This window comes from Chelon labrosus (genome assembly GCF_963514085.1).
Source record: "Chelon labrosus genome assembly, chromosome: 2".
In the NCBI taxonomy this organism is placed as follows: Eukaryota; Metazoa; Chordata; class Actinopteri; order Mugiliformes; family Mugilidae; genus Chelon; species Chelon labrosus.
In genome coordinates this window covers 29880664-29907114 of record NC_140338.1, presented here as the reverse complement: position 1 = coordinate 29907114, position 26451 = coordinate 29880664, and the positions used below count along the sequence as shown (strand labels likewise).

At 39.9% G+C, this 26451-nt stretch overlaps 1 protein-coding gene across 1 annotated transcript in view; it reads right to left on the bottom strand.

The window, feature by feature from the left end:
• Nucleotides 1–8323: 8323 nt before the first annotated feature.
• Nucleotides 8324–26451, bottom strand: part of LOC311496762 (dolichyl-diphosphooligosaccharide--protein glycosyltransferase subunit TUSC3) — a 66166-nt gene continuing 48038 nt past the window's right edge. Inside the window, exons 7-10 of the mRNA XM_084556734.1 lie at nt 24920–24983; nt 19883–19957; nt 10955–11045; nt 8324–9443 (exon numbers count right to left, since the gene is read on the bottom strand). Of these exons, the coding sequence (XP_084412860.1) occupies nt 9428–9443; nt 10955–11045; nt 19883–19957; nt 24920–24983 (246 nt within the window). The 3' untranslated portion in view covers nt 8324–9427. The remainder of the gene's footprint in view (nt 9444–10954; nt 11046–19882; nt 19958–24919; nt 24984–26451) is intronic.

Here is a 26451-nt window from a genome sequence, read left to right as displayed (position 1 = left end):
CAGAAAAATCCCGTTTAAACACAACATAATTAAAAGCTGCAAAAGTTATTTTCAGGAGACACGAGGAGAAAATCCACTTGGTGTTCTGGTCAGGCAGTTAGTTAACTACTTCAATTTTCCTCTAACTTTTGCTTAAAAACATATACTGACACACTTACTCTCAGTAATATAAGTGCTCTTCCCTGCTATAGGTCTGAGGAAACTGGTTGCCATGGAGATGTGTTGAGGTGTTATAGGATGGAGAGTCTTGAGGACAGCTCTTCAGATCTCTGCAGAGGAAACTTTCAGACTTGGAGAAGTTGCCTGTTGTCTCTTGATGGTTTCAGGACGTCTGGGGAAGATGTGAAGATCATGGTGGCTGCAGACAAGGACTGTGTGGAGGAGAGAGGACGCATGGCCGTTCTGCATATGTACACTTGTGAGTCATGCACTGCATAAGTACACATATTAATAGCGTAAACGTATTCAGTATTAAAGTTCCCGCAGGTATTCATGTTACTGAAAAAGAAAAAAATATCCCCGGTGTGCAATCAGAGTAGCATAGGTAAGTATTATTTCCCAGAAGCTTTAGCCTTTTCTATGAGGTGGGAACAATTAAGAATTGTACTGTAGCTTATGAGTTATGTAGCTTATGAGCTTCTGCTCATAGTCAGTGCATGCAAATCAGGCCTGGAGCTCTATTCTTGTGCAACTCAATCGCTACATGGTGTCTGGCTCTACTTAAATCTAATTCTAATTCTCCCTCTTTTTTTTGCATCTCTAATGAGCCTCACTTGTTGAACTCTGAAACTGTGAAATTAATAACAGAAGTGTTTCTATTTTAGCCTGTTTTGCCTTTATTTGATCGGTGGAGACAATAAATACGAGAAGTGATGGAAGAGAGGGAGGACACAACCTGCAACAAAGGGCGCTTTTGCTGCAAGTTCGTGCAGTGAGCATTGTAGCCTCAGTTCATGGCTATTGGGGAATACATTGTGTTACACAGCTTTTCTGTCAGTTGCAGGCATTGCCACCAAACTAAACTAGATTAAAGTATGCTGTTACTCCTCTGGTCCCTCAGGCTTAAACAACCAGGTTTTCGAACAACTAATAAACATTAAAATATAGAGATAAATAATTACGTGCAATTTAATACACGGTTAAATGTAAGTCTGGGTTTAAAAAAGTTATTTTCTGGATCAAGCCGATCTTGGTTTGAAAGACCCGACGTCGATTAATAAAATCCTCTGATTTAAATACACACAGTCTCCTGCATCCTCTCGCTGCGGTTTCACAAGACTGGTTTTGGAAAACAAATCTTTGGATTAATCAACGAGTGAGGGAAATCTAAAACCTGACAGAGGCTACAACTCTGAGATCCTGAAAGATGATTGGATTTAAAAAGAAGAGCAGTGCAGAAGCAAAGCCTAATGCAAGGAGTGCCAGCTAGAGGCCAGATATAATGGAAATAAGACGTATTTCTGAAACCAACAACACTTGTTTTAGCTTTAAGTTAAAATGTGAAACTGAAATATCTCTAAATTAATTGATATTCAATCGAATCCAATGGGGACCCTGTGAACTGGAAGCACAGGAAATGAGTCAGGAAATCATTGGCAATCCCCAGCCCCCTGACAACTGCTTTATTTACTTCTGTATGCTTGATATAAGCTACAGTGTCCAGGTGTTTTAGGAAACTTCTAAGCCTTTCAAAAGGCCGTAAGCCAGAACCACAGACGGGGGGAATAACAACCTTGAGGGCACCCTTCTCCTCCTGACACACAGGTGAGTTATCGTACAGTGAGTGCAGCTGGAGGAGCCACTTCCTGTAGCGTTCTTTGGAGAGTTCTGCTCTGTAAAGTGCTCTGCTGTTGGACAGCAGGTCACAGAGAGGTTCTTCTCCATGACAGTCGGGTGGACAGTTTGTCCTCTTCACTGCTAACTCAGAGGGCTCCAGAGTAGTCCCCAGCACAGAGTTTACCTTATTTAGTTTGCTAGTGTCACTGGTCAGTGGTGCTATAATATCAGACTGCAGCAAGGAGTACCACTCTAGTTGAAGATGTGCCGCACCTTGCCGGGTGCATGAAATGATTTTAGCTTCTTGAATAAGTAGAGTGTGCTCTCTGCCTCCCTGTGTGTTGCATTTCCAGTCTAGTCTGTTGTCCTGGTGTAGTACCAGGTAGCAGTATTCCTCCTCCGCCTCCTCTACCTCCCCTCCAAGAAGGAAAATAGTTGTAGTACTTGTTAAGAGTGTTTCTTTTTTTCTTTTCTTTATAAATCAACTTTGTTCAGATTCAACATCACAATTACAGTTCTATAATATTACAATCTAAAAGGGACTAGCTACATCAACTAAATGCATACACTAACATTTACATACATCTATAAACAGCAAGATACATTTTCCGTATATTAGCCAAGTGCACAACAAGAAAGGGATTCAGACCTAAGAAAAAAACGACCCAACAACAACAACAGCCATATCATTTAGCTGTCCATAATGTCTCCATTGCGCCGTTAAGGTCCTGCTCAGACGAGCGTCCCTGCAGCGGACGCACGCTCAAGGAGGAGGAGGAGGAGGCTTCTACATTTGAGTTGAATGATAATGTCAGCAGATGATAATAAAATAATTAAAATGAGAAATAATGGAAGCCGGACAAACTACATGTCCTTACACACACACACAAACTGCCGCACACACTCTCTCTGTAAAGATCTGGTCCTCATTGTTTGTGATTTTCTAGTTTTCATCAGACAGGTAGATTAAATCTCTCCTCAAAATGAGTTCCCCTGCAAACAGAAGTGGTAATACTGTATCATATATGGTAGATTGTACTTCTGAATCTTGCATCTCACAAGTTGTCCCGCCACTGCATCATCAAGTATTATCTGTTGCCTTATCATTTTATTTGTGCCTTTTCTGTTCCCTTAAAAGACTTCACCATTCCACGCTTCTATCTGCCTGCCCCCCCTCTCTCTTTCAGGTAATGCTGCTGTGATTGATGTAAATCTTAGTGATTATGTTTCAGGGCAAATCCAGGCTTATCTACAGACAGAGTCTGGTAGGAAAGGTGTTTGCAGCATCAGTGGTGGGTATAGGGTTGGGGACAGAATCACAGCAGTGCTTTGCCGAATTATTATCATTCCATGGATGAGCTTCCTGAAGTATCTTTTCTCATCAGTGCCGTGATTGCTGTAGGAAGTTGTAGAGGGTGTTCACAGACCCTCAGAGATATCGCAGACACTGAGGCGAAATAAATGAGTTTTCCAACACATCGTGGACTGATGCCATAATGTCACGTGGCATCATATACGATGCTTACATGTGTTAATGCAAAGTCTGGCACATGGATACAAGCACACTTCATTGGCTCACGAGGACTTTACAGTTATGTAGCCAACAAAACGGAGGAAAAGAAAAAGCAGAATCGAGTTACTGTTAATAAACATAACACATACATACACCAATCAGCCACATTATTAAAACCACTGACAGGAGAAGTGAATAACACTGACCGACATACACACAAAAACAGTTTAGGAACAACTAAAAAAACATGAAGAACAGCACAAGGTGTTGACCTGGCCTCCAGATTCACTAGATCCCAAACTGATCAAGTATCTGTGGGATGATCCACAGAGGCCCCTCCCCTCAACCCATAGGACCCAAAGGCCCCCACTAACAACATTCTGTTACCAGACACCACAGGACACCCTCAGAAGGACCATGTCCATTCTTTGATGAGTCACAACTGTTTTGGAGGAACAAGGGAGACCTACACAATATTAAGAATAATGATATGTCTGATTGGTGTATAAAATAAAATAAATATCATAAAGATATTATAGATGTAAAAACAAAATGTAATGTAATATACTGTATGCAGAGGAGATTTTAAAGGAATTGAATAAAAGGTATCAAATTCATACACGGGAGTTTATTTATTGCTAAAATGATCAGAAAATTATATCATTTGAACTTTTTCCAATGCTAACTTTTTATTTATAGCAATCTGACTCACCCTGCTCTGAAACATCATACAGGATCATTTTTGTAAAGCTCCTCCAACAAATGAAACTTTACTGAGACGAGGCAAAGAAAGATGTAAACATATGGTTCTAGTCTCCTCGGTCCACCTCAGCCGTTTCATCTCAACACAACTGTTTCATCTAAAATCGCACACACCTCACCCAACCACATAAAACACTGGCACGCACAAACGCAGACACTGATGCAACAAAATAGCAACAACTGAAGCAGCGCTCTGATGATAATTATTGTAGCCGCGGTATGGCCTCGTGGGGATAAGCGTTTGTGAACTATGGGAGGAGAAGCTGGTCCACGGTAAGGAGGCATGACGAGTTCCTGCAAAGTTGGCTGTGGCAGCATGTCAGCACAGAGTTCAGATCAGACCAGGAACGTTAATGAAATTTAGTGAGGTGTAGTAAGGACAGGAGAAAAGTCCTTCAGTTGACCCAGGTATCAAGCTGGACTCATGTCAACTTTGAGGCAACATGACTGAGGAGGTTACCAATGGGAATGACTGGAGAATAGAAAAATGGGGTGGGAAATTCAGTCAGCAGGCCCTGAATACAAAAGGTAAAAATAACAGTAGAAATTTACAAAGGATGCAAGGATATGTGTATATATGCAATATACGAGAATGTACATAAACACTGTATATATACGTACACGCAATATACAAGGTTATGAAAATACTGGGTCATTTACAAGGACTGTAAAAAAATAAGGATGCCATGACAGCTCCGCAAAAGTGAAGACAAAGCAAGTAGAGCTCCCCCTGGTGGTTGGCTACAGTATAGGTTATAAACTTAATGTAATCCAACTTTAAGCTCTGCAGGAAAAGTATTCGGCAAAGGGTAGTTTGAAATTTACAAAGTCTGAATCCATAGTTCAAGATTCAAGTTGTGTTTGTTGTCACCTCCACAATAAGTCAATGGAAACACACAGAGGTGTGAAATACTGTTTCTCCTGATCCTACTGTGCTACATATATGTTGACAAGACACACACAGTAATTACTACATAAATAAAACTACTAATAAAACTACAGCTACTGCTGCACTACTCTATCTACTACACCACAACATGTTACGGCAAAGAATACGAAAAGATTATCTAAATAGAAGATAGACAGAATCTAAAAGTGGAACTTTCAACTATACTAGTTGATATGTGCAACTGTACTGTTTTAAAAAATGCTCACAGGATAGTTGTAAGTACAAAAACTGTCTATGCAATGAATGAATACTGCTACTGATAGATATAACTGTACAGGCTAACCGCTTGAATGTGTACTGATGCCAGTGCTTTAAGAGTTCAAATCGCCACAGATGCTGTTCAAATAGTTGTGCAATATTTGTCATGCAAGTGCCCATCTCAGCTGAAAGTGGCTTGTGCAAAAATGGTGTTTGCTTTTAAATAAATTAGTGCAGTCATGTATAATCCTACATTCCTTTGTAAATGCGAGGGAGTCCAGAGGAACTGGGGTGTGGGTGAGTCATCGATAGCGAGGCTCCACTCTGGGACAGTACTGCACAGATTCTGGCTCCAAACTCACAAGATGGCGCTGCCTGTATCCCAGGATTTCTATCCTTAGCGTAGCCAATGGGAGACATGTCTACAATGATACGAGCATTTGTAGAGTATATAAGGGTATTGAAATATAGGGCAAATGGGAAATAAATATGCAACATATACAGTATATAAGAGTATAAAATATGGAATGGGCATGAGATGTATTGTGTGTATAAGTTAATATATGTCTGATATAAAGAGTCATATACAAATATGTAGAGGGTAAGTATATGAAGAATAGGTATGGTACAGAAATTGTAGGATAGAAGCTATGAGATATACAAGCTCTATATAAAATATATAATAGTAACAGAGTCAGGATTTGGCAACCAGAGTCCAGTTGTGTCCTCACAGGGAGGTGTTGTAGAGCTCCTCACCCTGTCAGTGGAACAGGACAGAGACAGCAGCCTGTCACTGAAAAAGCTTCTCTGTCTCATTATGGTGTCATGTCGAGGGTGGTGGACACGGTTCACGCCGGATCCTGAGTTTGTTCAAAGTCCGATACCTCTGCCACAGATGTCAGGGACTCCAGCTCTGCCCCTACCACACAGCCAGCACTCCTTATCAGCTCGTCCAGCCGCGAGGTGCCTTCCTTCTTCTCAGTGCTGCCTCCCCGGCACGCCACAGCTACGACAGTCTTATGCAACATCTCCAGCAGCTTCCGGCAGATGTTAAAGGATAAAGGTTGATTGACATTTGATGCAGAAAACCCAGTGCATATATTCCTTTCAAATACAGAGTAGCAATGGCAAGAAGAGCCCATCCGTAAAGGCTATGACATGTGAAAGTGGATAAGGCTGATCTATAAACTATAAGAACATTTGGAGAATTATCGTAATTGAAGTGAGGCTGCTTGTTTCACTCGGACACATCTGGGGTCAGAAATAGACAAGAGGGTTACCATGGATACAAAGCAGTCTCATATGTGGATGGTGCTTCAGATATGAAGGTAGAGAAATCAGTTCAATAAGTTTCACAAATCAGAAAATGTTTTGTCAAAATGATGTTCTGCACCAATCAGGCGTAACATTATGACCACCTTCCTAATATTGTTCAGGTCTCCCTTGTGCCTCCAAAACAGATTCATCAGAGAATGGACATGGCCCTTCTGAGGGTGTCCTGTGGTGTCTGGTAACAGAATATTGTTAGTGTGGTCCTTTGGATCCTATGGGTTAAGGGGAGGGGCCTCTGTGGCCCCTGCAGATACTTGATCAGTTTGGGATCTAGTGAATTTGGAGGCCAGGTCAACACCTTGTGCTGTTCTTCATGTTTTTTTAGTTGTTCCTAAACTGTTTTTGTGTGTGTGTCTGTGTCAGGCTGCATCCTGCTGGGGATGGCTGCTGCCATCAAGGAGTGTCATTGCTACGGGGTGAGGGTGCCTGGTCTGGTCTGCTTGTGAGTGGCAATGCTTAATAAGTAAAGATTAAGCAAGTTCACATATCAGTGTATACAACACATTACGTTCCAGTGAAGAAGCATGTACTTGCAGCAGCCACTGCAAGAAGCCCCTGCTTAAAATTACAGAAAAAAAGACATGATGAATGGATGAAGAATGATGGGCAACTCATGGTCACCTCTTGAGCAGAGAAGAGTTGACTGGCTGCATGGAATACAGACTTCTACAACATCAGAAATGAGACGGAGCCCCCTGAAAGCGTTAAATATGCATCTGGCCGTTATCTGTGCAGGACGAGCACCATGACTCACAAATGTCAACACAAAATGGCAATTGTATTTCTTTGAGTTTTATCATCAGATGGGAGCATTGGGAAGAAAAAAAAAAATATTAGCAGGTACAAAAGAACAATAATTGGTCACCCAGTCCTAATGTATTTCTGAAAGTTTTCCTTTTCTTGTCACAGCATTCTCCTGTTGTTCAGATAGCCTATTATAATTTGATCTAACCCAGCAGATTTCATTTGGGAACAGCTGGCTGCTTGCACTCAGGAACAGGTAATGTCTTTGATCTGTGCAGCAGATTTCCATTATATGAACGTCCTCTAGTCGCAGAACAGCATCCCAGTGTGTGTGAATCAGAAAGCATCCAGAACACACTGTTGCTAGATTACATGGTGGGAGACCAGCAGTCACACATATTCTCACATGAAAACATGCTGCTTCATTATATACTTCATTTCCTAAATAGAACTAAATGTCACTGATTTGCCAGTAATTACTTTGTATTGCAAGATTTCTTCCTATTTAGAAGTTTGTGAGACATCTAACGCCACTGTTACTGTAGAGAGCGGAACATTTTAAATTACAAAACAATGACAGACACACACTGTGACTTTCTGCGGCAGTGCTCAGATAATGACACACGTCATTATTTATTAGTCAGGAAACTCTCAGTGCTGACGCTACAGCTAGAGATAGTGCTTCCATATCCTGAGCCCATTAATAAGCTGAATATGAACATTATGGTGATAGTTATACTCACTCCAAACGAGGAAGTTATTTTCCTGCAAGCATAAATAGAGCAGGTGTTACTACAGTTATATCACCATTCTTACTACTGTGTGTCAGTGCCTCAGTAGGACCAGTTCGCACAAATATAGGGACACAATGGTTTTCCAGTGGTTTAAAATAAAAATAGACAAGACTGGGAGTATTTTTATGACTTTTTTTTCTAGATTGTTCTGTCTACAGTTGCCATTCCCGTGCGCAGGCGCCCACGCAGAGCAGGTTACATAAATGATCGCAACGCTCAGCCCACTCAGTGTTTTAGTGGGCTGTCCACAAGTGAAAATTAGAACAAGAAGAAAATGATGTATGTGTTCTCCTCATGACCTATGCCTCCCACATTCTGCAAGAAATGTTACACCTCTCACAGTCTTGTGCGAGTTCATGTGCTGCTATTTTGCACCAGTGTTTTGACTTCGGCGTCAACGCGCGAAAGAGTGACTGTTAGTTTAATGCAAGATTATTTTTGTTCGACACACACGTCTCGCCTTTTGCTTTTGCCGTTAATGTTTGCAAACCACGATCGCCGCCTTTCCCTGGACTCATCCCGCCGGTTTCAGCTGCCTAACACCAGCTGTAATTTAGCTGTCAGGTGATGATACGGGGCCGAGAGAGTTTGGAAGTAAATATTTTGCGGATACATGCAATATGAACTCTCTGTGGGATTAGAGGATTGAAAAGAGGGAAAAAACACACCATCCTGTTCCAATAAAATGAATCACACTCTCACAGTTTGGCACCAAAGGCTGGGTGAAGCCAGAGGCAGTGTGAAAAATCATAGGAAACCACCACTTCAGTAAGACAATACTGTATTTGTGCATGCGTGCCTGTATAAATCAATGAATCGTTTACCGTGTGAGTCATGAATATTAGCCAAAACGTATTAAGAGCTCGTCGCATTTTGAGAGAGCGCTTACGAGATTTAACACCATCATCATGCTAAAGTGCGTCTCCACAAGCAGAATAATGTACACAAACAACAATATTCAACAGTAGTCCTTGGAGAGACTGCACTTCCAGAGATGTCGCCGCCTTTGTATTAAGCTTTCCTATCAACACGCTTCAGTAAATGTATAAACAAGTTAAAAATGCCTCAGCTTACTACAACCAGCAGTGAGCGTATCTAAGCACACTGAATATTTGAAAAGAACCATAAAAACACAATACAGAGAAACACCTTTATTTTCCAGTGTGCGAAGAATCAATTTAGTTTTTATTCAATCTGAAGATTTGATGCTAGTAGTACATAAAAAAAAAAAAGAAAGCACAAAATGAAACCCCACCAGGCCCTTCAGACTCAACAGTGATACTGCCTCCGCCTCTTCAAATATCTTCTTCACTCCTCACCAACCGTCTTGTCACCATCATCCTCCACTCCCGTCTTTCTTCACTTAATAAGGAAGCTGTGAGACACAAGAGGATTAGGAGTAGAGGAGACGAGGGGGAATGTGAGAGAAACAAGTGAGAATATATATATATGAAAAAAAAAGGCAAGGCATATCATATTTATAGTTCTGGCTGCACATTTTCTTTAACTTTATTTATTTTTTTGCACAGTGCAAACAAAAAAACGTGACTGTCTCTGATTATCTAGCTAGAAAATTATGAGTTCACACCATGTTTATGAGACATGATTGCTGAAATGTTTTGCTTGAGATGTGTTTATCAAAAAGGACTAGCAGACTTCCCCCTAAACGCTTCGACAGGCCATTCAAAACATACACTTAAATAATGGATAGGAAGTCACAGTCAAATGTAAATGACTGCAAATGAAACGTCATTATATGTGGAGCTCAAAAACAGCAGAGGAAGCTGATTCTAATCAATCTGCTTTACAGACTTTCAGGTTACTGGCTGCTTCTTCATGGGTTGATTTTTATAGACTATTATTGTTTTATCAGTATAGCAAAAAAAATAAATAAATAAAAAAAAAAAAGCATCTACATGCTGTCCTTCTCAGGCTGTGCTCTTCCACAGGCATACGTTTAACTTATATGAAAAATAAAATAAGAAATGAATAATTGGTTAACTTTTAAATTTTTAACATTTTCTTGCAAGAGACTCATTTTCCAAATAATTTGTCCCAAATTACAGGAACCTTGGAAATTATAGAATGAAAAGGTTTTATGCACGTCATATCACAAGGAATCCTTCCATTAATACATTTAAGACTCCAATAATTATCAGATTTTAAATCCCTCCACTGAACTGGAACACTCCAGTTTGTTCCCATTTCAAGCCACGGGTCACAGCAGGGTCCAGGCACCATGACAGAGGTGAGTTTGTGCAGCTTGGGGTTTTGTGTAATGCGCTGTAATACCCTACAGCTGTTCAAGTGGGGTGAACTGGAGCCAGACATGGCAGACTTGTATTTTCTGTCACACATTAAATCTTATTTTTATGTAGTGGTTGACCTTTAGCTCAAAGTGGGACCAAATTGCTGCTGTTCTGGCTCACTAAGCTACAGGGCTTTGGTGCCCAAACACATTCACTACATGACAACCTTTAGAAAACATCCATGACTGATCCAGGATTTCTAATGAACGGCGAGAACAGATGACCTCAGACGGAAAAAAGACACACTGTGTGGCCCCAAAGTCACACTGAAAAACTCTCTTGAAGCTGTAGCTGCAAGGCTGCTCTCTAGAGAGACCACTTTGGCTCCATGTCTTGTACATTTTGGACAGTGTTTCCAATCGAACAGCCGTCTTTAAATCAAAGGAATAACGTGAACGGATGAATCCTGTTTTGGCCTGTATTTCTGCACTGGGTCTGCAATAACTCTGAAGTGATTTTACGTCAACTTCATTGACTTTGAGATTCATTGTGCGCCAGTATATTGTGTTTGAATATCTGTCAAGTAAGCTGGAATGAAGGTATCTGCACGGAGTCAGAGTATGGTTACTATGGTTACCTGTAGGGGTATCCATGGTACTTGGACCTGAAGATGGACAGCAGGAAACTGAAGAAAAACACCACAAGGCCAAGACCAACCAGGCAGATGACTGCAAGGAGACAAACGTACAAACGGTAAATTGTTGAATAGAGGAGCAGTGCCTGAACAACATTAAGGTAAAAACAAATGTACATGAAGAAGTAGTAACATCTCTAAAGCTGAAGTTACTATAACTACATTTGATGCTTTTGAATTTGTTAAGGGGCCTATAGAAAGCCTGATATATGACCAATATTCATTAGGCAACGGCTCGTGAGAATATTTGTTTACTGGCGAAAGGAACTCATTTCAATCATCCACACACTTTATAGCTGCTGATGCAACTCTGTTCAAAGGCTTTAGACATGGACAGGGTACATGCTGTATGCATCCTCCTCTCTTCATGTTGGGAGATGAAAAATGCATATGTAAGCACCTAGACAGGCCTACACACACACTTGAATGATGAAACAAATTCCAGGATTTGCCGAAATGCTTGTAGGACTGGAACCAAAAACCCTATCTGGTTCTTATGAAAAAAAAAAGTGCATATTATATATACAGAATATTAAACAGTCAACTTTATTTAGTACACAATAATTCAACTTGTGTGATGCTGATGATGCAACGTTCTGGATGTTGCAGAAAATTACATTTGAAGCCAATATCATCTTATTTCCTCAGTGGCTATTGAAAAGTGAAATATATAGAAGCGTGATCTTTAATCTCCAGGGGAATTGTGTGTGTCTTTATGTGTGGGCGTATGAGTGTGCGCGCACGCCCTCATGCAGCGGCTAATCCTTGAGAAGCACTGTGTTAAATTAAACTGTCACCACCGACTGATATTGTTAATCAGGGATTAGGATGAGTACCTCTCCTGGAGACTAAATAGTCTTCTTCCTGTTCTCACTCTGTGTGTGTGTGTATATAAGGAAGGAAAAGACACAGAGAGAGAGAGAGAGAGAGAGAGAGAGAGAGAGAGAGAGAGAGAGAGAGAGAGAGAGAGAGAGAGAGAGAGAGAGAGTCAGAACAAAAGATATGTGTGGGAAAATGTTAGATGGCTTCCTAGTGTCAATTTGTGTGTGTGTGCACTGGGTTCCAGTGGTTTGCGTGTTCTCCACGTGTGTGGTCTTTAACAGGGCTGGATATTGCTGCTGATTTACTGATTTGATTTCAGTTCACAATGTCCTGATTCGGTTTCCTTCAGTTTGAGATATTTCCGTTTAGAAACAATGTTGTGCAGTTATGAAAAATAATTCCACAGAACGAATGTTGCAAGTTGTGCAAAAAATGCAACTGTGACCAGGTGCAGTTTTGGATCTTCCTCGCACCTGGACTAACATCGTAGCGAAGTCTCGCGAGACTCGTAACAGGATGCACGAAATAACGCGAAAGAAAAACAAGAAGGAAAAAAATCCATCCAAGGAGTTTTTGAAACAATGACATTTGAATTTCAGAAAGTCTATGTTTTAAACCTGTCTGTGATGCATGCATGTATTGTTCTCATCCCTGTTCAATCTTAACTCCTCCCAGATTATTCCTGGCAGGTAAGAGGCCAGTTTTATGGTTAAATAAAGGTTACCCATATCAAATTAAAGACAATGTCTTGACAAGTATTCTATTACAAACCTGTGTTACACAGACTTTGAGTGACTTAATTGAGAGCCATACATATTTGAGAGTGTGTCTCTCTGGAGAGCCCTCATGCCCTGGCGGTTCCTGGTTTGCCACGTCTACGTACAGTATGTGAATGTGAGCATCAGAGCGTCTGCGTATCTTCATTAAGCATACAGGAATGTATTTCCCTTAGCTCATTAATTATGACTGAGAGATGTTAGTATGCATCCATGGATAATGACACTCCCCTACGCTCACACGCTAAGCATGCTAATATGCTAAGTGATTTACGACCTTGGCCAAATGACAAGTTCTTTAAGCTGAGTGATTTCCCTCAGTGACAAAGGTGGTAATCCCTCCTTTGACTATATGACTTGGCTGAATTCAAATCAAAATATATTGGCATGGTAAAAATAAATGTGCATTTCCTGAGGAGGAGGAAGCCAATAAACATATTAAGTTAAGCCTATCTCATTAGGAGGACAAATATGAATAGATTGTGATGCTAAACAGGTCTTCACAGTTTATTCTTTGATTAGCAACAAGCTGCAGATGGCAAGACGTGACTCAGTCTGCAGATACAGTCACAAGGAAGTCATTGTTTTAACCCAGAACTCAGACAGAAAACCTCTTTGCTGTTTTTGACTTAAGGACTCAACATCTTCTGGTAACCTGTTTCTTCAACAAAAATGAAATACTAGCAACAAAGATGCTACAGTATGTACATCATAAGCCTTATTCTAACCTTTCAACCCTTAACAACACAGCAACAGAACGTATACTGTATATAAAATCCATGCATTATTTCTATCCGGTCACATAGACTTAAAATGGAAGACAGCCTTCTATAGAATGAGTTTGATTCCATCTTTCTGATAACTGTACAACAACATTATGACCACTGACCACTAAAGAAGGAAATAGCGTTAACCATCTTGTGACAAGTCAATATTCTGCTGGGAAACTTTTCAACCTGACATTCATGTGGATGTTACTGAGACATGTAGCACCCACCTAGACCAGACCAGTCACCCCCACCCCATAGCAATGACACTCCTTGATGGCAGCAGCCATCCCCAGCAGGATGCAGCCTGACACAGACACACACACAAAAACAGTTTAGGAACAACTAAAAAAAACATGAAGACCAGCACATGGTGTTGACCTGGCCTCCAAATTCACTAGATCCCAAACTAAAGTATTTGTGGGATGATCCACAGAGGCCCCTCCCCTCAATCCATAGGACCCAAAGACCCCCACTAACAACATTTTGTTACCAGACACAACAGGACACCCTCAGAAGGCCCATGTCCATTCTCTGAAGAGTCGCAACTGTTTTGGAGGCATGAGACCTACACAATATTCGGATCACTGATCAAACATCTCAAAAATATAAGACAAATGACTGACCAATCAAATTTAAAGTATCACATGGACCATATATACTACAGTAGTAAAAAAGCTATTCCTCTCAAAAGATGATTATCTGCCTCTAAACTGATTCTCAGGAGAAAAACAAGGCCACATTCTTGGGGTAGTCCAAGACAGCGTTTCATAACGGATGGAAAACAAATCCTATTTATTCATAAATCACAGTTGTGGCAGTAACAGAATCAGTGTATGAGGCACACAGGAGAGAGATACCACAGAGTGAAACCTGGTTTGTCAGGGACATGCTACACCCTCTGCTTTGTATCTTTGTATCCTTGTGGAGAAGGATTTATAATGTAGCCACACAATGAGAACCAAACACACCTCAAAGCTTTAAAGACCAAAGAAGACCAAGGACTGTTGACTGTCAGGGATTTTCCTCCAGTCACCTGACCTCATACATTTATGGGTCCCATTGGAGGAATCCAAGCATTCCTAACATCACAAAGACCTCTCTGCAACACTGTCAAATAACGCAGAGATAAATTATTTCACACAGCTCGAGTGGTGCTGTCAATCAAGTTAAAGAAAGTGATGGATAAGATATTCTAAAATGTATCTACATTTGTCAGACATTTAACTATCATCAATGGTAATTTGTAATAAAAGTGATTGATTTAATAAAATTTGAAACAAATGCAAAGTAGAAGTGTTTTCATGCGTGCATATTTTGATTGTGGTACATGTGCAGGCTCCAAAAACTTTCACTTAATAACATTAACATTAGGTTGTGCATGCAGACCATAACAGTTACTCATCCGGCTAAATGCCAGAACTGTCAAACCAAAAAAATTAATTTTAAAAAGTAAATGAAAAAGCCAACCTGTGCCAGTATTTTTAGTTTAGTATATTGTGACTGAGACTAGCGTTGTTCCTTATGATGGACTGATGTGGTTTTCATTACATTTAGACAATTTTGAAAAATGACTTTAATAACCCAAAGAACAAATTAAAAAACACGACCGATCATTAATTTTTCTTTTAATACTCTTTGACTAAATCAATTCTTTCAAGATAATTAGACTACGGTATTACCCTAGAGGACATAGGAGTTAAATAATCCTCAGCATTTTGGGATCATGTTCTATAATTATGGCTGAATTTTGTTTGACTCAAAAGTTTCTCCCTTTTCCTGACTTGTGCTCTAATTCCATTCTCTCCTCCGCCTCCTGCTCACACCACCCCATTCACCAATATTATGCAAGGATTTTGTAACTCCATTTGCACATTTGGTAACTCCCTTGCTGGGAAACAGAGTGTGTGCCGTGGTTTCTGATGCAGATTCTCATGGCAGCAGCAGATAACTTCCTGTGGTTGCTCTCAGCAGTATGGGAGCTACATGCCAGGGATCTAACACCCACATGCAGCGATTACACTACCTTTCAAGCATATTCCTCCCTCTATTACTGACCGATGCCTATTCTCTATGCTCCTTTATAAAGCACTTATTTAATTTGTTGGTCCATGTGCAGGAATGTTGCTCTGACAGTGGTGTGTGAGATATATATCTAAGCAAAAAATACTATTTGAACCATGTTTGTGTGTTTACGAGGAGAAAGAAGAGCAGGAACCACCATGGGAATACAAACCCCTGCACGGTATGTACCATCAGCAAATATCAAAAGTGGCTGACATAGAAATTTCCTACAAGTGATTGGAAAAAGGGTGGACGGAAAGAGAGCACACAGACACTAATCATGGCAGCACAGGAACGGGCTTTAAGTAAAATCAATAGAAGCTGAGATCTACCACACCAGGAATGACCCAAGGTGCTGCATGTACAAAGACGCCCCAGAGACAATATAGGAAATAGCAACAGGACGTACAAAGCCAGCAGGCAAGCCATACATGGAACGGCATAAACAAGTTGCTGAGTTATAGACATCCGTGCAGAGTGTGGACTGGAAGTCTCAAGGTCAAAATGGGAAACACCTCAGAAGGTTGTGGAGGTTGAGCCAAGATCCTGTAGGACGTCAAGATACAGCCCGACAAGCTGGTCATGGAAAACCAACCGGACATCGTAGTGGTGGACAAACAGAAGAGGAATATTGAGAAAAACAAGAATTACTAAGGACTGAAAGAGAAGTTGTGTGTGTGTGAATGCCTCATCAATCTGAAATTTTGAAACCCCTCTTTAGAGGTAGTTATAAAGTCATTATCATTTTAATTGCCAAGGTGCAACATCTCAAGGAGAACTCATGAGTGATTATTTTACCTTTAGATTTTTTAGAGTGTGCAGCCCAGCTGAAAGCCTGCTTGAGTTGCTTTTTCCATCAAACTCGCTCTAATTAAATTCCACTTGTGTGTGTAACTGTGTCCATGTGTTTGAGGTAATTACCAGTGCAGGTCATCCAACATCCACCCCCCTTCTGATAATCTAGAGATTATACAGAAACTCTTGTAAAATATTAAGGACTGTTTGGAAGATTGCTGCTCGATGTACAAATGCAAATGTACATTCTAAAATGAAGGCATCCTATGACATGATGAACTATATTACAACCTCAGCATGAAATGTCAGGGACCATCTGCTCTAACAGAGAAACGTGAGTATAGGTGAAAGATAAAACATGGTGTATTTGTGTATTCAACTAAATAACTCTTAATAATTCTACAAAATGACCAAAACACTTGGAAGAAGGACGAAAGTGCCAAACTATGCTGTAGACATCAGTTTGCCAGAGAGAGCAACAGGGATAGATGTGTAAATCTATGTAAGAATGTGTGAATCTGAGAAAGCTTCTCATCATATGTGAAACAGCCCTTCAGAGTGTGAAAATTGGACTCACAAAAGGACACTCCCTTTAAAAGACCTTCACCTGAATGTATCATTGACTTAGCTTTTTTTTGACCGCTACAAGGTTCTCTCTCTGCCTGTCTGCTCCCTAACCCTCACCAGCAGTCCTACATTCACACTCCACAGCATCTTCTGAGATTGCCACAACTGCAGTCACATAAGTAAAAATCTTCTTTTTCACAGTTAAATTAAAATAGCCTTAAGGTAGTGATTTTTTTTTATGCACTCTTATTATACTACATAACACCTGTCAGTGATTGCACAGTTCTTCATTCATTATTCTCACTGTTTCTTGTACATAGGTTGCAGTATTAACAGTATTTACACATAAATGTGTTTTGTCTCCATTTTCTTTTGTCTTACATTTCTGTTCCTCACTCATAATTCAGTTTTGCTACCTGGCTTATTTACAGTTAATTTACCCCAAAAGTTAATAACCCAAGATTAACAAACTCTTCTTGGCAGGCTAGCAAGAGCATGACAGAGAACATTTTGTGCTCTCTTTAAAGTCATTTTGGTGAACAAATGGTTAAGTTGGTTATGGGTAGTAACTCTGATTAATATCCCCCACATTCATAAATGAGCTGTTTTCATACACCATTTCATTTCATTTACTTATAAAGACTGTCCACTCCGTTCTCCAGCGATGTAAAAAAGGGGGCCTTGGTTTCAGAAACGCTGGCCTAGAATGATGAGCGTCACCCAGCACTCATTTTCAAATGCAATCAGAGCAGCGACCACCTTTCTGATTTACTGTTTGTGTGGCCGATTGTGTATTGTACTGAACTAACTGCAGGTATTCATGAGGGTCACCTGTGTGTGGGAAATTCCCCACCTCTCCACAGCCCCAATTTTGCAGACTTATTAGAAGGTAAGAGGCCATTTGATCAAAGCCTACGAGATCATAATAATATAAGGGCTGAGCACATTCATCTTTTGCAAAGCTAATAAGCAGAACTAGCTGTTTAGTCACAGTTACAGATTTGCCTCCTTTAACATTTTCCTTTTAGCATTTTCTCAGTAAATGATTTGACAAGAACATAACAAACGTTGCTTTCATCATGACTGGGTCCTTCAAATGATCCTCAAAAAGACTAAAAAAAAAAAAAAAAAGGATTAGAGTGCACTCTCAGAGGTACATTCGTTGAACTCATGTTTAGGTTCTGAGTTTGTTATTTAAGTTCTGAAGAAAATAAGAAACTGATATTTTGGTTAACATTAACAACAGGAGATGATAATTAACGGTATTACTGTATGTTCAGGAGAAGAGATTAAATATGCAGAAGAGTAAAAAGCAAACAAAAAAAAAATATTGCATTGCATATTGCACATTTATTATGTATTCCTTCCGCTCAGGTATGACCTGCACTTTTTATGGCTGCTATCCACTGCCACTTTATTATTCCATTCCCTCAGATGATCACTTTGTAGTTTACAATTTATTTAACATTACATTAACAGCATTCAAGTAAGCCCTCACTAAGGAAAGTTATTCTGAGCTTGCTGGCCACAACTAAGCCGTGTGATTAAAAATCTCCTTCACTTGGAGACTGTGCAGTTGGTGGCTCCATAATTAGTTGCTTCTGTTGTAAATCAGATGCTAATTTCAAGCAGATGAGTGCAGATGCGAGTGCCAATTGAGGAATTAGCTTTTTTTTTTTGACTTGCATGTTTTTCTGTTTATTGGGCAGATCATAGACAGACCCAGCTGAAGGCCATTTGCAATTTCTGTGCATTCAATGATTATGTAGACAAATTAGGTTCATCTTGACAATCTAACTGGAAAAGCTGATCAAGTATAACTAAAGTTCATTTGAATAAAGGTACAGTATATCATGAAGGAAATTACTAAGGTAGGTATTTGCATTCTCAAGTCAATCGTGCATCCTTCTGGTATATCTCACTATTAGAGTTGTGTATTCAGTGACAGTTATGGGGCAGGTGAGGGGTCATCTCAGTCATTATCCTGAGAGCAAACAAGTGCTTCTCAATTTCAGTGCTGCTCCAGCTAATTGACAGTTATGCAAATGCTCGTCACACTAATGACTGCAATAATTGTTCATTCATGCATTGTGTGAGTGCGTGTGTATGTGCGTGTGTGTCCTTCCTGGCAGATCTTCTGAAGCTCTGTCAGACTGGATATGAAGTGTGTGTGACATGTCATCTTCAGTTCTATCCAGAGTGATGCTATTCCAGCATTACCTTGGCTGTATGCTTCAGGTCAGCTGAAAAGTGAACCAACGGCACTTTTCAAGGACCTCTCTGCATTTGGCTGCATTTAGTCATCCCTCAATTTTAACTAGTATCACAGTCGGTGTCACTGAGAAGCACACCTATACATGTGGCACTGTGACAGTTTTTATTGCTAGTTTATACCTGAACCATATTGGTCTATGTGTAAATTATTAAAATATGTAAGGTTTTAATCTTGCTTTGTGTTTCCCTTGGGTATATTATACACCGATCACACATAACATTATGACCACTGACAGGTGACGTGAATAACACTGATTATCTCTTCATCACAGCACCTATTAATGGGATCAATATAGTAGGCAGTTGATGTGTTAGCTTTTGATTCAAAAACTTAAAACCTGAAGATTACTGGACAGCTAAGTGGTAACAAATAGAAACAAAAAAAAAAAAAACAAGAGCCAATAGCATAAATTAGCCACTGAGGAAGACAAATGTGTGACATATTCATCACACACCTTATTAAATAAAATCCCGCGTTATTTAAAATATTTCCAACATCTTCAATTGAAATGAAGAATGAAAACACAGATTCATTTAAAAGCAGCCTCTAAAAAATAAAACACTAAAGGATGTGTGTTCCTGCTGCAAGTATTTTACCATCTCCAGCACCTGCTCTTAGAAACATGGATGCTGATGCAAGCAAACTGGGAGTTACAAGAATGAAAGTTACTCAGGGGTTTGAGCAACTATGTCACCACACATATACAAAAAGTTTGTTCAGACTCTCTGCAAATGCTTCCTCATTTGTAGAGGTTTTTCTACAAATTAGGAAATAGGGCTTGGCTAAAACAATCTTCTCTACTTACTTCTCCTCTTGCCCACATCTCCCTTGGAGGTGGCAGCTTCGTTGAGCAGTACCATCCCCATGGTGATTGCAGCATCTGGGACAGGGTTGTCAAGGAAACAAAACACTAGCCTACAAGAGAAGATACTGACCCAGTGTTGGACACACAAATGCAGTTACAGAAAAGCACATTAAAAGCAGATATGTTTATGGATATACATGTGCATAGCAGATTTCAAGCAGATTAGAAGTAGTAACTTGGTGAATGCTCAGTGTGTGTCACATTAATCGAGACACTTGCATTATATAAAGATACCTAGATGACTTGCAATAAGATCAATAAGTGCCTTCATGGTTTGTTGAGACCGAAGGTAACGTTGGATATACTGCAACAAAAAACAAGTAATGTCATTCTCCCTAGTGGAAGGGAAAAGAGAGAAAAGATGTTTTTGACAGAAATGCAGGCAACGTCGTGTTATGTTTGGTTCAGAGATGGCAACAGTCACATAGTGATGCACAGTAACACAAAACTAAATACATTTTTATTTGAACTATTAAATCTGCAAAGGCACATTGCAGAGGTGCCTGACCCTTGGAGGGAAATCATAATGGATTCCCAATTCAATGATTTTTTTTTTCTTTTTTTATAAAAAGCCCACGCAGTATGTCTAGTCCATTCTGCAAACATAACAAAATAACGGTTGGAGTAAACACCAACATAAATGCACTTTATATACCATACGGGGACTAAATGATGACACATCCTTGCTTTTAAAATACAAAATAAATACAAACTGTCAGAAACTTTCTCTTTGGTGTATGGCAGGAAATTCTATTCCGTGGTTTTTCACACTGTAGCCAGCACCACTTAATATTCCTGGGACATAACAAGATTGTTTTCTTTCTTTTTCTTCCATAGTACATAGAACAAATTTCATGCAGTACAATCTTTTTATGTGTAAATATTATGTTATTTTTTTGTAAATATATGTATTCATACTCACATAGTTATCCTTAAATTGTTTACCATCGTTTTCTTATAGTGTTTTTCTCTTTGTGCTTCTGATGCATCATAATTGTGTTCTGTATTTGCATCTTGCGACGTGCAGTTGAATGAAAATAAAAAGGAATGGAAAACCTGGTGACTTTTATTTTATTGATTGTACTAGAACTATTTTGCCTCAGTATGTAACTCTTGAAGTAGCTTTGCTAACAACAATGTGTCTGTGTATATTGTTATTTAATTTTACACAATACTGCACCTTCTAATTTGTGAGTTGTTTTGTAAATGTGTTATAACAGTTAAAGTGTATCTAACTTTTTAGCATTTCTTTTTTTTTATTAACAGGAAAGGTCCATACTTTTGCAAAAAAGTATACAGACACTGTCATGCACCACCGACTCCATACTAAAGGGTACTGTATGTTACAAATGAAAAGATAATCGCTGCAAAGATGAAAACCACACTGCCAGGCAAGACTGTATGACAAACTCACTCTGATTGTGCATTAGAAAGATCTGTTCTGATTGGTTTATTTTGTCATTATGTGCATTACCTACTTATGCTATACTTGTAATAATAAGCATTTTATTGGGAACAACAGCTATTTTGCAGAAGGAAAACACCTGAACTGTTCTTAAATGACACAGCTTCACATGGCTTAGGACCTAATTACAGATTCCACTCTATAACATGCTCTGCATGTAAATCCACATAACTGAAGGAAACCTGATGCACAAACAGAGACCGTCACATGGGAAGATAAAAAGCAGAAACTGAGGTATAAAAGACAGCTGCCATCACACAAACACAAGCAATATCTCCACGTACAGCAGTGGAGCTGAACCATAGAAGCTGGTTTGGGTGGTTATAAGAACAAAGTCATGATAACAAATAGAGACCTATCAGCATGTACAATAAGACCGTGCAACAGCACTGAAGCGTAACTATAAAAACAGCCTATCTCAGAGCCTGCAGGAATTGCACATCACACCTGTCTACAGCAACAGAACATCAGAAATGTGTGAAGCAGGCTACCTTAAACAGACTACAGTTAAACCTAAGAAGTACATTAACTATAGAGCAGCTTGCTGGTTGGGTTTAGAAATATTTCAGAAAGTTGTGGTGAGAGTGTCAGAATTCACACCTTGTGTTTATCAGTGGGGATTTTTGCTCAATACTTAGGGCCCGTCCACACGGAGACGCTTTTTGGTCTAAACACAGATGTTTTGCATCGTTTTGGCCGATCGTCCACACGAATCCTGTAAACGCATTGCCCTAAAACGCACTTTTCTGAAACCTGGTCCCAGGGTGGAAAAATTTGCAAACGCAGCTCTCGTGTGGACGGCGAAAAACGCATACGTGCGTTTCGATGATGTCATCGCCACACCCCTCTTATATCCCGCGAGACGTCTCATAACAACATCAACAACAATGGCGGACTACATGCTCGTGTTCCTGCTGGAGAAGATATTGAGCCTATTAGGGTTACCAGGGCAAAATATCATTTCTCCTTGAGTTTGGTTTCTTCTAAAGCCGATTTGTAAACAGCGCTCAAGCTTTATGCGCATGCTCCGCCTCTTCCTCTCCGTTTTTGGTGAATTTCTGAAACTGAAACAGCGCCACCTATAGGCCTGGAATATGAAGTAGCGTTTTCAGTCGTGTTGAAACGGATCCGTGTGGACGCGGATATTCTTGAAACGATGCCAGGGAAAACGGAGGGGGAAAAGATCGTTTTCGTACGTGTGGACGAGGCCTTAGTTTGCGAATCTGAAGGTGCATATAAGAGCGAAAGGTCAGGGTGGCAGACGCAGGTCCCAGAACAAGCACAGAACACATTACTGAAAACAACACGTTGAACATAAACGACTACATATGATATGGTGGATGTGTGCAGAGCGCAGTGGCTCAAAGTGCTAATCAAGTTCATCTGAGAAAAGCCACGCTCACATACAACATCCGAAACAGGAATGTTACTGACGTTAACAAATAGCGCAGCTGATGTCTTTTCCATCTTGATGACTGTGTGTGGGCTGTCAATGTGAAAGCGTTGACGAAGCGATCAAACTTTGGTCTCTATATAGATCGCACTTGCTTAAAGCACTTTCACCTACTCAATAAATTTGTATTATCGTCTGACTCCTGCCTTTTTTGGAAGCTTCATGTGGTTCTTCATTTCTAGGGTAGTACATTTTATTGTATTTATGTTAGTTGAAATGTGCAGCTGGACCTGTACCCTGTACTTTGGGTTCTGAATGTCATACTTCTGTGATTTAAACCTAATTACTCAGCAAGCTTTTTACTTGATCAGCTCATTAAAAACAAGTCCAAACTAATAAAGATGTAAAATTGCTTGAAAATTGAGCTGTAAATTATGATGATAGTTTATTATTTTTGTTATTATTCAAGGGGTATTGGATCCACACACAATCTAGCATAACAGAGAGCAAAATCAATGCGAACTACCAGAGGAAATAGAAGACATTTGTGTGAAATTTGATTAGAATTATATCATGGATCATGAATTCTTAGGTTGTGTCCAAAAAAAATGAACACTGACCTCCAAAGTCTACACACTTCATTCTTAAGCCCCAGTGAACATTTCTTCAAGGATGTATGGATGACCAACCTGTGAACATTTCTGTGAAGGTTCTCAGTCATCCAGGTCATGGTATATCCAAAAAACACTAAAGAAAGCCAACTGGACTTGGAGAAAAGGAGGACTGATGGGGAGTTGGGGTTTAAATAATCACATGTGTGGGTGTTACCTTTTAGAAACTCGCTTGAGTAGTGTCCGTTAACGGATACATATGTACTTGTCACTGGAGGAGACTGTTTGACCCTGTCCTCTCTCTCCAAAGGGTCAAACAGTCACTGCTGGCACTGGCTGACAGGGTCAAAGAGACACTAGTCATGGGAGTTTCTGACACCCACACCCTTTTTAAACCTCAACTCCCCAGAGGGTTCTTCAGAACTGTAAAAGCTTCATTGATGAGTGGCAAACCGTCTTCAAGAAACACGTCCAGTTGCCATTCTTTAGCATTTTTTGGACAGACTGTAAACATAATCTCTTCAGCCACGGCTGTCGTCATTGCAGAGGTATAGGTATGAATATGAAACATATACAGATGTGGGTTTTTAGGAATGTGACATTTCACTGTACAAAGAGTGCACTCTTTTATTTGTACATATACTGTATGTGGTTGTTGTTATTTGTTGTTGATTCTATTTAAATCTAAAATCGAATAGCAACTTCATATGGTACCTGCTTTGATGGTTCATGATGTTTTGATGATGTTTTATGATGTTTGTATGTGTATATTAGGAATTAAACACAGTTACATCCCTGGGGAAACCACTCCTGCGACTCTCATAAACTGTGTTTACACCACCTGCACAGACAACAAGGGTAGAAGTGTTCGCCTTTCAGCAGGTGTGTGTGTGTGTGTGTGTTTCATTTAGATGTAATCAGACGGGCAGAAAATAAAAAAATAAACCGCATGAGAATGGACAAACAAATATTGCTCTGCAGCAGGTGCGACCTTGGACCTGCCATTTCCTATGGGGACGGACACAACAGCTAGCAATGAACGGTGTCATTACCCACACACATACAAAAGCACCGGGGCAAGTACACATAGGTATACAAGCAGACAGGGAAGTAGACAAATACAAACAGAAAAATCTATGCTGCCAAACAAGCCGAACGAGCAAATACACACACAGACAGATCCTATCATGAGAGGTTGAATTTGGAACAAATAAGGCAAGAAGAAGTTAAAAGAGGACAATCTCTTGTCTTTATATTGTCTATTTGTGCAGTCCAGGAGGCAGTCTCCTTATGGAGAACGCACACAGTGTTGGAAGAAGAAATCTGTAATAAGGCCAAATTCAATGCTGTTTCACACATGTAAAAAAAGGGACTGTGTGTCAGCAAATAGTGGATTAGAGGAATTTGTTGCCAAGATGAGCTGTTGCACATTTCACAGACAGTTAAATTGCTCTGGATGATTAGTGTTTTGCAACACAAGAAACACAAACAAGTTGATGAAAGGATACTCAGAAGGAGGATGATGTGAGACTCTGCCACAAACTGAGCCTGGCTGCTGCCATGAATGTAACTCTGTGGGAAAAAGAGGTGAAAAAAAGGACACATTAGTTTAACATTATATTCAAGTGACAATGCAATCAGTTACATACTCAATAAATTTCTAAAATTAGCGAACAAAAATAAAGGACACAGGAATTATGCTCTGGACTATGCTCATCTCATCTCCCCTCCAACATATCTGCAGTGTTTCCCTTGACTATGATAACTTCACTGAATCAAGACACAAAATGTTAGATCAGAAGAAATGCTAAAGTTAGAGATAACGCATCAGCATGATAAAACAAACAATTTTCTGAAAATCGGGATAGTAGAAAGAAAATGACAGCATTTGATACCAGCAGGAGAGATGTTTTTGTTTTCTTCTTTTCAGTGATTTAGCAAATCACATATCCAAATATCCCTCTAACTTTTAAAACGACTGCCCCTGAAGGAAACCTGGACATAGCTGTAGCCAAAATGGCAATGACTGGCATAAAATTATCTTTTGCTTTATCATTGTGGACACTGGAGAATAACAAAAGACTTTCCTGTAAATGTTTCTTCAAGGTCTATGCTGCATGGAAGCTGCAAGATGCTTTTATGTGTTTGCCACTCCTGTTATTTGAGTTTGTGTGTAGGTCAACTCAAGAGGGCATGAATGTGTGTTTGTGTGTGTGGTGAGCCATGAAGAATTATCCTGTGTAGTGTGTGGGTGTGCAGAGTCGCTACTTTATCACTTAGTGGGTGAGGAGGTCAGCCTAAAAAAAACAGAGGAACATTCACACGCGTAGCAGCTCGAGCCCGAGACTTCCACTGCTCATTAATGCTGCTTTCAAATCTTTAAGAACACAAAACTAGTACACAAAATGAGCAACAAATCTAAAATTGTCTGCTTTAATAAAGAAAATGATTTATTATCCTGGTTTCAGCTCATTTGGATTCCCATTCATCCACCTGCAATTGGTACTGCCGCAGTCAGACTCAGACATTTTTGATTGGTAGCCAATTCTCAAGAGCCTCTCAGGGCAAAAGCCAGGGAAGAGAGAGCGTCTGCTGCTGAAGGCTCAACATTTTTATTTGACACTGTGACTGGCAACAGGCCTCATTAAAGAATCGCTCAGACGAACAGATCGAGCATGTGCAACTTAGAATTTACTATTAGATGAGGAAATTTCGTTTAGGTGCAAAAATCACGAGTGGTTCAGACCTGTCGTATGAGTTATGTGCAGACAGTTCGTCATTCTACATGGGGAAAAAGAAAACTAATCATATTTTATTATCAAGCTGAAATCGTCAAATCCCATTAAAAAGTACTTGCTCGTGAGCATATGGCTATTATGAGCTGCAACTAGCAATTCACATCCATTCAGTGAATCTGACTCATGACAGAAAACCTCACAGAAATACAAAAGGAAGATGTAGATACGTAAGGAAGATGTAGGGTAAGAATTCCCTAGCAAACAAAGGCTTTTAGCCTATGGCCTTTCCGGAACTGGTACAG